This window comes from Ochotona princeps, chromosome 7, assembly GCF_030435755.1.
Source record: "Ochotona princeps isolate mOchPri1 chromosome 7, mOchPri1.hap1, whole genome shotgun sequence".
NCBI classification, from domain to species: domain Eukaryota; kingdom Metazoa; phylum Chordata; class Mammalia; order Lagomorpha; family Ochotonidae; genus Ochotona; species Ochotona princeps.
The window spans coordinates 15,372,860-15,391,334 of record NC_080838.1 but is presented as its reverse complement, the minus strand read 5'-3'; the positions used below and the strand labels follow the sequence as shown (position 1 = coordinate 15,391,334).

Genomic DNA, 18,475 nt, shown 5'->3' with positions numbered 1-18,475 from the left:
TGATTAGTTCCTTCCCTGCTTCAATGAAGATAACTACTTCCAGGAAACCCCTACCCTTCCCCTCCTCCCCTAGAGAAGAAGGTATATATATGAGGAGCAAAATAAAGAGATGAGGCACTCTTTTCCACCAAGTACGTGTGTCCGTGTGTTTCTTGGGCCAGCAGCCCGGCATTCCCAGTTCACCCTCAGGGTTTGAGCGTCGTGTCCTACAGGTCGGGACAAGTGAATCTACCCTGAACCTTAAATCCCTCTTAGCAAATGATAGTGTTAGACTACCTATATTTCCCAAAAATTCACGCTGAGTAGTATTCATCTAGTAAAGTGTTAACAGGTTCATTTAATGTTTTAGATCTCACACTGCATAGGAAAGGCTATGCTAAAATTAATTAGGTGTTGACAATCTACAGTGTGATCTGAAAACAGTGTCTAAAGAAAGACTAAATACAGGTGGTCTCTATAAAGGTCTTATTTTATTTTATTCTATTTTATTAGAACTCATCCATGCTCACTATATAAGTATCATTTGTGACCTAATTTATATGGCAATGTAAAGTTGAGATCATATGGCCGTATAGGGGAAAATCTTGCCACTATTTATAAGCTTTTTCAATGTGATAGTATGAATTCCAAAACAATCTGAATATAGAGCCTTTTCTCATGCAACAATTACTAGCAGAAATACTGTGCCTTGATTAGATCATTCCATGGTTTAATAAATTCCTTTATTCTCTGATCCTTTATGACTTGTAATTAAATTATCAGATGTATTCTTTTTCTTGATACAGTCAATGAATATTTATGCATGAAAACCAAGTGTTAGACATATTTTTTTATATTTTGAATTAAAGTCAACACATGCAAGGGTGCTTCACAAACTGGAAATGGGATAAAAGGACGTTAGGCTTAGTGCAAAAACTGCTTGAAATCTATTCATATAAGAGGTTTTCATAAAGCTTGGAAATGTAAATTATAAAATAATGATGCATGAACAAAGATTCCTGTCCTGGAGCTGAAATCCTTGTGAAGCAGCAGTGTTTAACAAACTAAACACCACATTCTATGTTAGATCATGACAAATGCTATAGAGAAAAGTAAAGAGAAAGGGAGATGAGGTTATGCAAGGATGCAATTATAATGGGGTTGTTCAAGGAAAACCTGCAAATGCAGCATTTAACAAATAGAAAGAATTTGATGCCCTAAAAACAGCAAAAGATCAATGTGGAGCAAGTTATAACACAGAGACTTAAAAGAAGGTGCATCAAACAAGCAGCATTTTCGAGATTGAGACATTAGGAACAATTATAACAACTTAGGTTTTTAGTTAGAACAATTAGGGGCTAGGAGTATAGAGACCAGAAGGGTTTAGTGACATACATTACTACACTTGTATTTATTTATTTATTTATTTATTTATTTATTTATTTATTTATTTATTTATTTTGGAAAGGCTGATATACAGAGAGGAGAGACAGAGAGGAAGATCTTTCATCTGATGATTCACTCCCCAAACAGCCCCAACAGCTGGAGCCAGGAGCCAGGAGCTCCCAGCCAGGAGCCAGGAGCTCTTCCAAGTCTCCCATGCGGGTGCATGGTCCCAAGACTTTGGGCTGTCCTCGACTGCTTTCCCAGGCCACAAGCAGAGAGCTGGATGGTAAGCGGGGCTGCTGGGATTAGAACCAGCACCCACAGGGGATCTCAGCGCATGCAAGGCGAGGACTTCAACCACTACACTATTGCTCCGAATCCTACACTTTCATTTAAAAACAGTGACATACTAGTAGGTTGTGGTAAGAATAGACTGAGGGTCCAGTGTGGAAGCATAATAACTGAAGTCCTGGTCTTGCATGTGCTAGGATTCCATATGGGCACCAGTTTGTGATCCACCTGTTCCACTTCCAATACAGCTCCCTGCTTGTGGCCTGAGAAGGCAGTGGAGGATGGCTCAAAACCTTAGGACCCTCCACCCACATGGGAAACCCAGATGAAGTTCCTGGCTACTGGCTTCGTATCAGCTTAGCTTTGACATTTGCGGTCCCTTGGGAAGAAAGATGGAAAATCTCTCTGTCTTGCCTTCTCTCTGACCTGATTTTCTAACAATTAAAAAAAAAGAGTAGAATGAATGAGGGGTGATGGAGGAACAAAGAGCCTGGGGGAAAGTTATTTCCATAACCTGGATGAATACTAGAACGTGCATCAATGTAACTGGTGAAGATTAGTGCACGTATTGTGAAATTTCTGAAGGTAGTTGAAGTAATGTTAGGATTGAAAGAGATGTCTCAAAGTAGCTCCTTCCCCTTCCTCCAAAGTAATTAAAACGTTAGACTAGATAAAAACTTAGATGAAGAAGATTTTAGAAAGAGGAAGCCTGTAAGTGAATCAGGAAGCAAATTTGAAGTGTTGATCAGGACATATAAGATGAGAGAGGAGAGACAGATTGGCAATACACATCTGCAGATCAATGGCCAGTAGTTAGGTGATGTTTAAACCAATGAAGCTACATTTAACTATGGGCAGAATATATGTCCCTAATCTGCACAGTAGGATGTTCTGGCAATTTAGATGTCAGACAGTTAATGAGAAATTTATGTTGCAGGTTGGAAAGAAATATTGAAACAGTAGGAGCGATTGCAGAAAACAATAGTGATCTGGAAGCCAGGTGATGAAAGTGGAAACATCTCATTATGCCAAGTCTACTTACTGGATGAAGTAAGATGAAAGCAAAACTGGAACACAGAATGTAATAGGGTTGAAATCTGAATAAGTGAAGCTGGTGTAGATAAATATCTGGCTGGAGCAAACTTAAAATCAAGCAGAAAAAAAATTAACCAAACAGCAGCACTCACTTCAGCAGCATGTATACTAAAATTCAACAACTAACAATTTTCAAAATATGAATTTCATCTGCCCTTTTGGAGATGTTTTCAATCTTGAGACTGGGCTGTAATACAACACACTTTCCTCCTATAATCTCAGTTCCTGTTAAATGTTTCTCAATGTGTATGCAATATAAAGCTGAACATATGCTTAATATATGAAATATTTAAATGCAATCTGATTCCAAATATACATACATTTTAATAAAATAAAAATCAATTAACTGTATATTCTATTTCTGTGAGTGCCTGCATTGTCAAGGATGAGACATCAATGAAGCACAGATTATTAGCAGTCAATGGATCAAGCTCTAAATTAATCTGCAGTTCTCACTGGAATGATATTCATATGCTCACTTAGGAAAATCCTTATATCTCTAGTTCATTGACAAAACTCCCCCTAAATCTGCAATATTCAAATTATTATGTATACTTAGGGAAATAAGACATCTTAACGTAATAAATCAAAGTAATTTCACATTGTACAGAATCATTGCATTTGAATTGCTTCACAGGCTTAAGTCAGTCAGCTATGAATATTTGTTCAAAATCAAATAAATGAATGAAAAATAGTTTTAACATTCTGGGCAATTTCACATTCTTTTGTATCCACATGTAGAGAATAAGTAAAATGCAAAATATAAAATATAAAATGTATTTAATAGCTAATTTTTAACATCTTAACAAGGCCAAAGTAGTGATTCTCAGAGTTTTATAATGCAGCAGACTAAGACAGTGGCTTGTTGAAATACAAAATTATGATTTCCCACATCCAGATGAAGATTTGTTAGAAATTACTCCTGTATGGGTGTATGGTAGGCAGAGGTGCTAAGTAGCAAAGGTGTAGACTGTGCTGGCCAACTGTTGATTTAATCTCATAGTTGGACCTTTTCCCTTTCTGCACGATATCACAGGAAATCTAACTTCCCAAGCAACTTGGCACCACTTGGATTACACTCAAGCTTGGATAATGAAGAGTCAAGATGGAGATAAAAGGCTAAAAGGGTGGAAGTAGCAAAGTTCTGTCCACAATTTTCTCCTTCTTAGAGGCCTCTGGGTACAGCTGTCTTCTCCTTGACTAACTCTTGGACCATGATTCTAGCTTCCTTTGGAAAGTCATCATCAAGAATCTAGACCAGGTATTGTGGCCCAGTTTTGTTTTCTGGTGATACTACCGCTGACCTACTGATTGCTTTAGCACCTAGGCTATTAGATACCAATATTTCCTTGGATGACTCCACAGACTGCAGATGGATTTCTAAATGACTAGAATTCTTGTCTTCCAGACTGTGGCATGACTTGAGAGATGCAGACACTGAATATTTAATTTTTTAAGCATAAGCTATCATATTTAACTTAGGTGCCTTTCTCCAACTGATCTTACTTGTAGGGCAATCCCTACTTACATGGTTGACCATAACATTGATGGGTTATGAAAATAAAACAGAGGAAAAACATGAGGGGGCAGAGACTGACAGTGCTTTTGTCACAGTAGAACCTCAGTTGACAGAATCATACCGTAGCCTTGGATGCTTCTGCTGTGAGTGTTAGAAGGGTCTCTCAACATGAATGAGAATTGTTCAGAAGAAATACATTATTATCACATGCGGGACAAAGGTTAATAGTTTGACATTTAGTTTGGAATCTGAAAATGGCTCATCTATATCAGAAATCCTCTTTGGGAATCAGAAATATTCATACTTTGAAGACCTTGTGTAGTTTATCGTGTGTATATGTGTATGTGTTTGTTCACGTCATTTGTCTCATCACCCATCCTGATTCTATAAACTCAGGTCACTTCCAGAGTCTGTTAAGCTTGGAACAGCTGACTCCAGAGGTGGTAGATTCAAATGACATGAGCATTGAAACACCCAAGAAACATGGCAGCAGTGAGACAAGTATCACACATGTTAACCCCAATTTTATAGAAAGCAGTGACTGGCTAACCTAACCTCCTGGTTATGCAGCGATGCCCCTCTCTGCAGGAACACATACCTTGAAATGTCAGTATGAATTCTATCACAGTTTCTAGTTTGGGCTGCAGCTCCTGAAATAATCAATAACTGAAGGAAACATCCATGTAAATAGCCTCAATGTTTTGTTTTTAAAGTCTTTTAGGCCAGAGTGACAGAGAGAATGAGAGATATAAAAACATATCCCATCTAATGGCTCACTCCTCAAATGCCCAAGACCTGGGTTTCCAGGTGCATTAGCAGGGAATGAGGTTAGAAGTGAAGCATACAGGATTTCAGCTGGCACTCAAAGGCACTCATAAGGCAAGCCAACATCACAGACTGAGGGTTAAACCCACTGTGCCACAATTCCAGCTCCAATTTTCATTGTTAAGTGCAGCAAATATCATTTCATTCTTTTCACCCCAATATTAGTATATGTACTACCAAAACGAACACATTCAACTCTTCTCAACGACTTTATTTCAACAACTGATTTATATTATGTTATTCGATGTTTTTTAGCCATTTGTTGACATGTCTCAGTGATTCTGGTGTTAAACAATGTTTTGGGTCCAACGTGCAATTAGATAAAGCAGCTCCTAAGTTTATTTTACATGCAGTGTGATTGTGAATGATACCATGGTGTTCTCTTCATTTCTTTTGGAAACAAAATCCAACTGTTTCCTGGGGAATATGCTATTACATATTTGTCCTGTTCTAAAAAACATCCTGATTTGCTAGAGAGCTCCCTTCTATATTTGGGAAACATGTTTTTAATGGCCATATGGCAATATTCTCAAAATACCAAGAGTGATTTAGCCCATTCTTGGATAATACAAATTGCATTTATAGTAAAATTCTTTTTGACCTGCCTCTGAACAAAGCTCTCATTTCCAGGTTTACTTATCTCACTGCAGGGCTACTACTTTTTAAAATATAAATTCTGGGATTAATAATTTTCCTTCTTGTTTTAGCCTGGCTTGACCTAATTTGTTTCATTGATCTATTTTTAAAGGACAGTTACAAAAACCTGAATTATAAAAGCATGAAAAATCCTAACTGAAAATGTACATTTAAAGGGCACAAAATGCTTTAGTTTTAAACAAATTTCATTCCATTAACCAAATGTTAGTTCAGTAAACTAAACATTGGAGTTCTTGTCATGCATGCCTGGCTTTCATACATTTTATATTTAAAAAAAAACACATGCTAACCATACTAAAAGCATTGACAAGATATCAGAGAAAGTTATGATTGATCTGCTATTAGATTAACCTTACTAAAGTTAACAAAAAGTAGATCTGAACAAAATCTGTATTAAAGGTTATTTTATCCTCTGAAGCAGTTGAAAAGGTCTCTGGGGTGGCTGGAGTGGTGACTCAATTGGCAAATGTTCCACCTGCTAGTGCTGGCATCCTGTAAGGGGTGCTGTATTCCAGCTGCTACACTTCTCATTCAGTTCCTTGTTTGTCACCAGGGAAAGGAACAGGGAATGTCCCAAAAACCTGGGACCCCGCATCCTCATGGCAGATGCACAACCAGCTCCTGGGCCCTGGCTTCTGATTGGCTCAGCTCCAGGCCTGTGGCTGTTAGAGAGTGAATCAGCAAGTGAAAGATCTTTGTCTCTCCTTCTCTCTGTATATCTGCTTTTCCAACGAAAATAAACATATTTTTTTCTTTTTTCTTTTTTTTTTTTAGGACTCTAGAAGTGCAGAAACAGTGATGAACCAGCAGAGCTCTGAAGACCAACTCTAACCTAGATTTTGAAACCTTTGTAAATCATTTGCATACAAAAAAAAATCAACCCTCAATAAGTTCTGAGTGGCTTCTACCGGAATTGTCAAGATACTAAAGCGGCTTCCACCAAACCTGACAGATTTTCTTTTTCTGTAAATCACGATACAAAGTCTTCATGATACATGCAAAATGTGTACTATATAAAGACTGTGCATACCTTTTAATGTTTTGCACCAAATTAAACATTGTTTAATTCCATTTTTCCATGAACCTTTTTAAAAGGACCTTTGGGTATACTCTGAACACTAATTTATGCATTCCACAAGAGCCTGTGTTTTAGAAGTTTGTTGCTTATTTTTAATTAATTAATTGTTTATTTATTTACTAATCAATCACATAGTTACTAACAATGGTTCACCGATTCATAATGGAAACTTGATCTAAGTATGATGTGTGGAGGGATGATGTTATGATGCCATACATAACATCTGCGATGTTAACATCCTGTTAGCAAATCATCCATTGGAAACCTGGGTGCTCCCTTTCCAATCTAGCTCCATGATAATTCACCTGAAAAAGCAGCAGTCTAAATACCAGGATCTTTACTTCCCACATGGGAGATGTGAATGAATGAAGATTTGAGTGAAGTTCCAGACTTCTAGCTTCAACCTGGATCAGGCTCAAAACTTGTGACTACATGGGGTGTGAACAACAGATGGAAAAGTGGAAAAAACTCTCTCTTTCTCTCCTCACTTGAACTCTTAATAAATAACACAATCTTTTTTTCAAAAAATTCCACAATTATTTTGATATTTGGGAGCTGCAGCCTAGTGGGAGGTTGTTAGGTCACAGGGGATGACCTTGGAAGGTTGTTCTCCTGAGAAGCATGGATGTGAGACCAAGCTGGGATTAACACACCCTTCTCTCTGCTTTCAGTTTTGCTATGTTATCCTTCCTTTACTTGTGCTCTCCAATTGTCTCGCACTCCAGCTTCCTCAGGTGGCTGGACAAATATGGTCTTCCTGATACTGAACTGTGAACCTCCAAAACTACAAAATAAGCCACCTTCTTTCGTAAATAGCTTTCTTTTGTTAGGTAGTTAATCTCAGCAATGAAAACCTGACTAGATCACATTCATAGTACTTTTTCCTGCTGTTTGGAAAACTCAGTCTCTGCCACATACGGGGGTCCAGCCTTCTGCTTTGTCTTGGGCTCCTTATTAGATTTCTGGCTGTTTCCACAGGCCTTTTCATTTCTGCTTAATCAAGAACCTTTCAAGTCTGGTCCACAGTATAGGTCCTTAGTTCAGAGATTCCACCCTGAAACTACTACCTGTCTTTAGACATGCAGGAGCCTACCATCTTGAAAAATTGAATTGAAGAGAATCAGAGGAGAAAAAAATCCTGTCCCTTGATACTATTGTTTTCAGACGATAGTTTTCATGTTTTTCCATTGTATGCACTTTACTAAGTAAGTAGCTTTCACTCTGTTTACCTACTGAGCCTGTGTTTAGCAATGTAGTTTCATTCCATGATTCTTTTTTTTTTTATCAAAACTCCTTCACCAAAATTAGTGATTCACAATTGTCTAAATTAAATGGTTGATTTTCATCTTCAGTCGTCTTTCACTTATGCATTTATGTCCTTGTTCCTTTGTTCTGAAATAAATTCTTCTCTTCTGCCTCAAATCATTTTTCTACTTTTGAGGAGAAATTATTCCCCTAGTCACTCTTGTTTTATATTTAGGGGTACTCTTATAATATATCTGTATTCTTATTTTCTGTATGTGGGTTTTAGAAACATAATCAAACAATTTGTCTAAACTTGATTATCCAAAACTTATTATATCTTTTGCTAGTTTTAGACATTGAAAGAATACAATTTGTTTTTCTTAATGCAGAAATGATATCTGTGACAATGTATTAACAAGCAAGAAATGCTGGGAACAATCAAGTAAAGTGGAACTTACTGAATATCATCAACACACAAGCAACAATCAGAAAAAAAAAACCTAAGTTTTTCAGGAAAAGGATCAATGCTCCAAAACAGCAAGTATAATTCTGGAAAAAAAGTTTAGATTATCTACTGATTGCTTTAGCCGTTAAATTAAAAGCTGTTAGGACCATACAATACATCCTAGTAATCTTTTATGATACACAAAAATTAACAAGTTTTAGATATTAATGTGGCCTCCAAGAAAATGTAACCAAAATTGTATATATGAAAACAGTCTACTTACTTTCACTAAAAAACTAATGTTATTTTCTAAAAGAAATATTTTTGCATGCAATTCTCATAGAAATTTCAAATATTACAGTTATAACAACTCATAGAAACTTCAATATCATTCTTTCTTATCTCACAATGCTAGACAGCTCACCCTCACCATGAAAATAGAAGAGCCCCTGGGTGCTGGAATTCCCACGGGTCTGTATGGCAACACCCTTCTACTTGGTCTTGGATAAAATATAAAAGATATGAGCATTTGTTTTGGAGAAATAGACAGAATGTGAGAAATCAATAGTCCCAACTCCTTCAAATAAGAGAGAAGCACTTTATTTGCAGTTTTCATTAAGGACAGGATCCTATGACTCATGTAATGATGCCTCTAAAATATGAAGTAGTTTATGCTAGATCTACAGAAAATTCCTATTGCATTTTGTCCTATTTATTGATACTGTGAAATTTAACTGCTGTAATATTTTGGAAGGGAATAAAGGGGGCTAAAGAGCAAAACATGTATGTGATCATCAAGCCCAATGGGAAGATCAGAGAATGAAAAGGAAGAAGCACTGATACTTATCCCACTGAAATTTCCCATTATTCATAGAGACCAGTGATTAAGCCAGGTAAGTACTTAAGGGAGGAACTCCTGAACATTTCCTGTGCCTTAGTTCATGACCAGAAGACCAACTGTCTGAGAGCTGTAACACTAGACAAAGAAAACTGGGAGGAAGACATCAAACACACAGTACCTAGAGAGAGCAGCCAGTGGCAAGTCTGTCTATTCAGTACCAATCTTACATACACATCACAGCAGTTCCTTGCTATCCAGGGAGGAGCTGTTTCCAGGATTCTTAAGGATACCAAAATCCATGGATTTTTTTGTATATAATGGTATAGTATTCACATATAAGCCAAGACATAAATTGTCATATACTTTAAATCACGTAGATATTTAGTGCATTATAAATATTATGCAAATAGTTGTGACACTGCGTTGGTTAGGAAATAATAACAATGGAAAACATTCAGTTCAGATTAATTTTTGTTTCACAATACTTGTGATCTGGTAATCCTATTATACAAACTTAAATTGGAACTGCAAGCACATAAACATACATATGCTATTGCATATTTTGCTGAAAAATTCACTTGGTTATAAGAAGGCTTAAACACTTTCATACCTCATAAATTTCAAACTACGTAATAGAATACACACTAGAGAACAAATCAACTAAGATTAGATGACACATCAACTTTGACTAGTGATTCTGGTTAAAAATTTTCATAACGTATCCTGATTCCTTATTAATTTGAAATATTCAGTATCTCAACACAATAATGCTATTTATAAAGGAATTTAAATACACTCCTGATCATCTGACTTTGGACTGCTCAAATGCTATGTGTCTTATTATTGTCAGAAAAAAACAATTGCAAAACTGATAAATGGCGAAACTAAAAATCCAAAAGTGCAAAACATTTATAAAGGCTTGGACTCCTTAACTACTTCACATAAAATATTACAATAAAAATATTGTATAATAATACAATGCCTCATCTATGCCAGTTAATAATAACTTGCATACCTCAAACCTAATTTTACTTTCTACTTCTACATATGTGATATGTGTAATGTAACATAAAATTTAATTACTTCTTAAACTTGTTTACATGGTTAAGTATTACAGAAAAAATTCACTGGAATAAATGGAGATTTCTATTTGTAAGTTACATATTTTAACTGTTTTTCACTTTCTAATGGCACTGAAATTAATGTCAAAACATGAGCTGATACATTTAAAAAATTTCAATGTAATGAAACAGTTTTCAGCTCTGCTTATGTTTAGTTCAGATGAACTGAAAACCATTTTAACTTTCCCAAAGTATGCTATTTTATTTTGTTGACTCTACCTGACCTCTATTGAAGACTTATAAACAAGAAATGAACACTGTTGTTTTCTGTAGCTTGCATACTTACAATCAGGAGGCATCTTTTCCATAAATATTTTATAATACTCTTTTAGCAGTTCAAAATTTTCTTGATTAATATTTTCTTGCAAAGAGACATCTCCAAACCTAAAATTAGAAGCAGAGAAACAATTATGGAGTATAAATTAGCACCAGAAATCAACATTTTTTTTTTACATGAAGGCTGAGTTTACTTTTGGAGGCAGGCTCTCATAGAAAGTAACACTAATACTTCACGATGATTTCAAACATGTTCTAGTCTCTACTGACCTGATTCAACCAATCCACTCTGATATACCCAAATATTCTCACAACCATCAACTGTGTAGAGAAATTAACTAGCAAATATAAAGTGTGAGTCTATGTGCATGTGCCTATTTGGTACTCAGCTAATAACAATTTACCTTGTCCATCTTGTACTTCTTTGTGGGGACTTTACTTCTCTATGTATTTAGAAAGAATCATCTTTTCCTCTTTTTATCTGCCCGATTTTACACTTTACCCGTGAGAGTCTACAGAATGGTCCCGAAGACCAGGGCCAGACACTGGGCTGTGTGTACTCCAGCACACTCAGTCTGCAGGCACACGCAGAGCCTTTCAACCTCCTGGAGGTTGGTTCACTCATACCCAGGCCAGAAATGCCACTGTCTCTGTAGCAGTGTCCTCTCTCTTCTTCCAAATGCCTCACTTGGCTTGTCTTCCCTCTGAGAATTTTCCCAGTTCAACATTGGAGTCTATCTGTCCATTTCTACAGAAGGATCCTGTGTAATTAGCTTCTAGTTTATATCTCCACCCAAACCAGGTTTTCTAAGTTTCAGATGAAACATTCAATGTGACTTTCCCATTTCACTTCAAATGCAACATAACTCTAAACTGGAAGAAGAAAAAATATTTATATGGTTCTATCCACAATATTTGTAATAAACTCAGATTCAGTATCTACACACTATTTTAAATGTCCTAATTTGCTGCCACTCTGCCTACTATACATTGGTCATTTAAACATCAGTTTCTTCTCACCGGGATTCTGTCATCATATATTAGGTATTTAACAACACGCATTCTGCACTCTCTCAAAGCTTTCAAAATGTCAAATGGTATTCTTCCAATTTCTTCTCTTTCAGTGTACCCTCTACAACACAGTCAAATCTTTCATTCATTTAACACATATTAACTTTAATCTTAGCCATATCCCATGCCCCCTTGCACTGTGAAATATCTGAAATGTTGGAAAAGTTAATCTAGCATGCATTTCATCACTAACAGAGCTGCCTTTCTTCTCCCTGTGGGGGTAAGGTACACTCTCTGTAGTTTTGTACCTAACCTCTCCATAATTACTTCTGAAACATCTTTTGGGAATGTAGTGACACTACGTACCCTCAACATCAATAATCAACGCCTCTGAGACTTTCCTTTTACATGCAACTCAGCCCTCCCTTTCTCCTTCCCTGCACCTCCCCTGCTCTTGACTTGCTGGCAAGAGTGTCTATTTTCCTAACTGGGTTGACAGATTTTTATCCCCTACTCAAAGTACAGAAGAAACCTCCTGTTTTCTATGATCCTATTGAAAGGCAGCCACTTTTATCTGTGAATCACTGTCTCTCCTGTCCTATTTACTCCCTTATACTGTGATTATGGCATGACTCAAACCATAATATGTATTTGTTAACTTGACAAACTCATGAAGAAACCCTGCTTCCTGTCACTATCTGTTCTTTCTGTATCTCAAGGTTTGGAAGAACAGCATTAGCTAGAGAATAAATGTCCAATTTCCATAGTTCCAGAAAGTGCCAATGATTTTTCCTTAGGCTGTAGGATAAATATTCCAGCTTTTTGACTGACCCACCAGTGTTCTGAAAATATCCTCTGCTAATGTATAAGCATCATGCCCAAGTGTTTGTTCCCTTTAAAAGTGCATATGTAACACCTGATTCTGAAGTATGACTATTTGGCGAGGGTGTCTCTAGAGCAATCATTATGGTTAACTAAGGCTGTGAGAGTAGATATCTAAACCTATAGCAATAATGTCCATAACAAGAATGGGAGATCCTCCTGTCTCTGAAACAAATAGGATTCATGTGAGCATATCCAGTGTGGCCAGTAATACTCACCTGTAAGACAGGGAAAGAACACTGATTACAAACCACACTGCTCAGCATCTTGATATTGGACATTCTAGCCTCATAAGCTGTGATAAAGATTCTTTTTTAAGATTTATTTTATTTTTCTTGGAAAGTCAGATATACAGAGATAAGGAAACACAGAGAGGAAAATCTTCCATCTGATGATTCACTGCCCAAAAGGCTGCAACGGCTGGAGCTGAGCCAATCCAAAGGGAGGAGCCAGGAACCTCTTCCAGGTCTCCCACACAGGCACAGGAACCTAAGGCTTTGGGCCATCCTCAACTGCCTTCCCAGGCCACAAGCAGGGAGCTGAATGGGAAGCAGGACTTCCGGTGCCCATATGGGACCCTGGTGCATGCAAAGTGAGGACTTTAGCCATGAGACTATCATGTTGGGACCTAAAGTTCTGTCATATATATATATACACACACTAAAAATGTATTCACTTGAAAGAGAGTGAGAATGAGAGTGAAGTAGAGAGAGACAGATCTTCCATGGCCTGGTTTACTCCACAAGCAGCAGCAACGGTTGGGACCGGGCCAGGCCAAAGCCATGAGACTGGAGCTACCAGATCTCCCACATGGGTGGCAGGGGCCCAAACATTTGAGCCATCTTCTGTTGCTTTCCCAGTCACATTACCAGGGGTTGAACTGGCAGTGAAACGGTTGGCTTGAAAAGGTGTACATACGGGATACCAGTGTCATAGGCAGAGGTTTAACTTGCTGTGCCACAAGGCTAGTCCCTGAAAATGTTTCCTTCAAGCTACCTATATTATATTTTTTAAGTCTATAGCATTTTATTGTTGAGCTTACTATTTCCTTATTTAAGAATGGTTATCCATAACACATGTTTTATTTGGTGTAGATGCATAAAATATTAGAACTTGAAAATATGGCACATATGATAGACATGTGTAGCCTGGTAAAGTTCAAAGTTCAAAATTAAAGAAATGAAGCTCAGAGATCAGAGAAGAGATTTGCTCATCTAGAGTTGATAGATATTTTAGTGATATCCAAATTCAGCCTTCCTGCTTTTTTCAATGTTTTTCTCTACATTGCTGTTTTCCCCTGGAAGTTCTCTGTGCCTCATGTAGGTTACACATATTTGTAAACATCATTTTATTAACTAACTAACTAATTAAGTGATACAGTTCAGCAAGCTCTGGCATTTCCCCTCCAATCTCCCCAAATTCCTTCCTCCATCATTGATTTCCCCTATATTATTATAATATTACAGTACTTCATAATCAGTCATAAGTTCATCATGCTGCTACTTAAGTGTATCATGACATTTAGATATGGAGAATGGCACAGAGTCCAGCATCCAATTGTGAAGACATATTGAACAGTATCATTGGGAGTCCACATTTGATTTGGAAGTAGAGATGCATACTGCATTGCATTCTCACATCTGGATATGATAGTTCCTATTATGGAATTACTATACCTTCCCTTAACTGAAAATCCATAAGACAAAATCAACAACAGGAAGAAAAACAGAAAATTTATGACAAGAACTTAAAAAAACATGATACTGAATGACCAATGTGTTATTGAAGAAATGAAAATCCGAATCCTTTTTGAGAAAAAACATTGCTACTGCATGACCTATATGTCACTGAAGAAACAAGATAAAACATTTTGGAAAAAATTAAAATACAAATATTTAAATCTCTGAGATGAAGCAAAAACAATATTGAAAGTGACATCTATACCTTCACATGCTTACAAAAATATAAATATCTCAAATAAATAATCTAATAACTCATCTCAAGGACATTATAAAAGGAAAAATGAACAGGAAGCAATAATAAAAATAATAGTTAATATAAATGAATTGAAACTGAAAAGCTTTTCATATTATGAAAAGAAAGAGCAATTTTTAAAAAATGATCAAAACAAATTTTGAGCCAGAATTGTGAAAAAAAGCAAAAGAGAAAAACCAAATAAAATTAGAAATGAAAAAGAAAACATCCTAAGAAACTAGTGAGGTGAACTCTTCTTGCAGAATGGATCCTTTGATCCTTCTTATCACCTTTAATAGTTTTCGCATCAGTCTACATTGTCTGATACAAGAATGACTACACCCGCTCATTGTTTCTTTCCATGGGATTTCTTTTTCCAACCCTTCACTTTCAGCTTCCACATCTTTGTTGGTGAGATGTGTCTCATGTAGGCAACAGATAGATGGGCTTTGCCTTTTTATATGGTTTGCTAATCTATGATATTAGCTTGATGAGTTTAAGCCTTTTACATTTAAGATTAATATTGACAGGTAGTAATTTGGTCCTGTCATTTTAGCAATGGGCTGTTTATTGTTTGATTTACTGTTCTAATGTTGTTTTATTGAGATGTTCTCCATGTTTGCCTTTGGTTTTGGTAGATGCTATTTTATTTCTCTGCCAATAGCATATTTTGAAGAATCATTTGTAGAGCAGGTCTGGAAGAGGTGAATTCTTTGAGCTTTTTTTTTTTTTTTTTTTTTTTTTACTGTGGAAGAATTTTATTTGACTTTCAAAGACAAGGGAAAGCTTTGCTGGATAAGTTATTCTGGGCTGACCATTTTTTCCTTTTATAATTAGGATATGTCATTCCATTCACTTCTGGCCTGTAGCTTCTTGTGAGGGACAGCACTGAGTCTAATTTGGGCTCCTCTATATGTTTATTGATTTTTTTTTCTCATGTGGATATTTAAGGATCTTTTTCTTGTGTTCAACTGAAGATAGCTTATCATGTGTCATGGCAAATATCACTTTTGGTAAATACTATTGGGAGCTTTGTGCCTCTCCTGTACTTTGTTTTCCAATTCTTTCTCAAATTAGCGACATCTTCCATTATTATTTCATTGACATATTTTTAAAACAGCTCCTCCTTCTGTGCCTTCTGGAACTCCCATAAATCATATTTGGCCTTTTAATCATGTCCCTTAATTCTTGAATATTTTTCTTAGCTTGACCAAGTTCCTCTTCCAGCTGTTTTATGTTTCCCCCATTTCTGATGGAAATCTCTTCTAATTCTGAGAATCTTTCCTCTGCTCCACTGTCATTCTATTATTATTCTGTTATTGAGGAATGCCACTGAATTTTCTCCATTTTGTTCTGAATTTCTAATATACTAGCTATCACTTGAGTCATTGCTGCTATTTCCCATATGACATATCCCTTAAATTTCTTGGATTCCTGAATGTGCTTCTCATTGTTAAGAACCTTCATTACAAGTTTTTATAATTCTTTACCCCCATTTCCTTCATGTTTTCTTCAGTTAACTCTGAGTATCACAAAGGCTTTTACTCCTTTGCAGAGAAGTCATCAGTGATAGTCATTGTGTCTCTGTCTCTTGCTCTTGGTCCTTGTACTTCTGGTTAACAAATTCCTCTCCTTAGGGCCAGTTTGTAAGCTGTGTTGCCTACTGTTCCACAGGTTGATTTGACTGATTATGTTTACTGACCTTGTTCTTCATTTAAAGTCACTTGTGCCACTCCCTCCGGTGAGTTTCAGTCCTGGGCTTTTGTACTAGGCTTCTATCACGGTCTTCATAGTTCCTGGCTCATCACTTTCAAAGCCCTGTGACCTTGTTCTATAGCTGCACTACTGCTTATACAGCCATTCTGATACTCCTGGTTTGAGCAGTACCAGGGCTTAAAGAAACACCAGCTGTGATAAACCACTGTTTTGTCTATGGTACTGGTCTATCTGGAACCTTCTACAGGCCATCTGGACCTATTTTGGGTGGAACCCACAATATGCCAAGTCAGTACCATTTTCCCTGTGAGACCAGTGAAATGCATTCACCCAGAAGTGAGTTCTCTCCAAATTCAGCATGTGTGCAATTCACTACTGTTCCTTTAGCCCCACAGCCTTTTTCTCAGTACACAAAACGGTGCCTAATACAGCACTGTCAGAAATGTAGGGTGCCAAGTCAGTAGTGTTTTCCTTTTCGGGCCAGTGTGATGTGTTGACCCAGAAGTGAATTCTCTCCTAGTTTCTTTGCACGTGTGAAGCTCATTGTTGTTCCTTCAGCACCTCTCTCCTCCTCCCCACTCTCCGTTGCCTTTTCCTCAGTAAACAGAATGACACCTGATGTGGCACTGGTGGGCATCTGGGCCTGCTGGTCATTAGGTGTATGGGCTACGTGGGTCTATCTTGGATGGCATATCCTATAGGCTGCCAAGTTGGTACTGTTTATCTTCTGGGACCAGTTCAATGCATTGAGCCAGAACTGAGCTCGCTCCTGGCTTAGTACCTGTGCAGCTCACTGTTGTCCTTTCATCCCCATAGCCTTTTCTTTCCTTCAGTACACAAAATGCCACATGATATGGCACTTGTGGGCATCTGAGCCATGAAATCCACCCTGTTCCTGCACCCACCTGCTTGGGCTCTGCCACTCTGCTTCTGCGCATATTCCAATCAAGTAAATCAGTAGAATGGTCAGTTCTATGCCTCTGTATACCTCCTGAGCTCCTGGTGAACTCCTCTTCCTACCTGGCCACTGGTAGAGTTCTGATCACTGACCACCACTGGGTTATCTGGTTCCTGCAACACTGCTCTGCTGTCTCTGCTGTTTCCCCATGTCCACAAGTTTCCAAACACCCCTCTGCCATCAACCTGTCCTCTCCTGTTTGCTGGGATTGAGGTCTCTCTATTTCATTTTGGGTAATGATTCTCTGTCTACTTAAACATGTCCCTACCCTATTCCACCATCTTGTTTCTCAAAAAATTATTTTTTAACACATAAAATTGGTTGAATGGTGAGGAGAGACATCTCTTAACCAAGTGACTGTAAACTTAAGCAGTTACAATATCATGAATAATACAAACTAATTCATTGCAAAAACCTTGAAAAGACAGTGCTATCCAATCCTTGAAAAGTCTTTAAATGCATGAGTCTCATTTATTTCTCAAGATCACACCCACAAACCTTAACTCACTAATTCAAAATCAAACATCTCTACATTCTAACATAGTAAAATATCCAATTTAGAGTACTGATTATTTTCCCAGATTGTATAACTTTCAGTAATATTAGTCATCTAAAACACTAAATTTGCTCTAAAATCAGTCATATACATACATATATGTGTGTGTATGAGTGCATGCATATCTTACAGTAAATTCGGGGTTTTAGATACACACACATTTATATATAACTAGAATATAGAGGAATCTTGAATACTGATTTTCAAACATTTAATTGCCACTGAAAGCTTCTTATAAAATAAAATGAACAAAACTATGTTCTGATTTGTATGTACCATACAGAGATTAAAAAAGCTTCCATATACTTTGAAATTAGCATAGAATATAAACCTTTGCTATCTACTTTGTTACTGACAAATTAAAATTATGTAAATCAGTGATGCCTAAGAAATATCTTTTGATAAGATGTAGAGGAGGATAAACAATTTCCAAAAAACAGATGGCAGCAGGCTTCTTGAACATCACTGGTATTCAAGAGGGCTCTAATGCTTACAATCCTTTTATTTTTGCAAAAGCTTACAATGTATTTAACAAGTCATGCAGAAAATAAACTTAGCTAAATTTCAATGGTTATTTAGGAAGGAAGGAGAGATACAGAGTTTGTTATACACAAGAAAAT

General features: G+C 36.9%; 1 protein-coding gene across 4 annotated transcripts in view; it reads right to left on the bottom strand.

The window, feature by feature from the left end:
- The window catches only part of INPP4B (inositol polyphosphate-4-phosphatase type II B), a 378,253-nt gene that overhangs the window by 61,489 nt on the left and 298,289 nt on the right, over positions 1-18,475 (bottom strand). For all 4 annotated transcript variants that reach the window (XM_004588140.2, XM_058666822.1, XM_012927832.3 and 1 more), the window contains exon 20: positions 10,769-10,866. In XM_004588140.2, the coding sequence (XP_004588197.2) occupies positions 10,769-10,866 (98 nt within the window). The remainder of the gene's footprint in view (positions 1-10,768; positions 10,867-18,475) is intronic.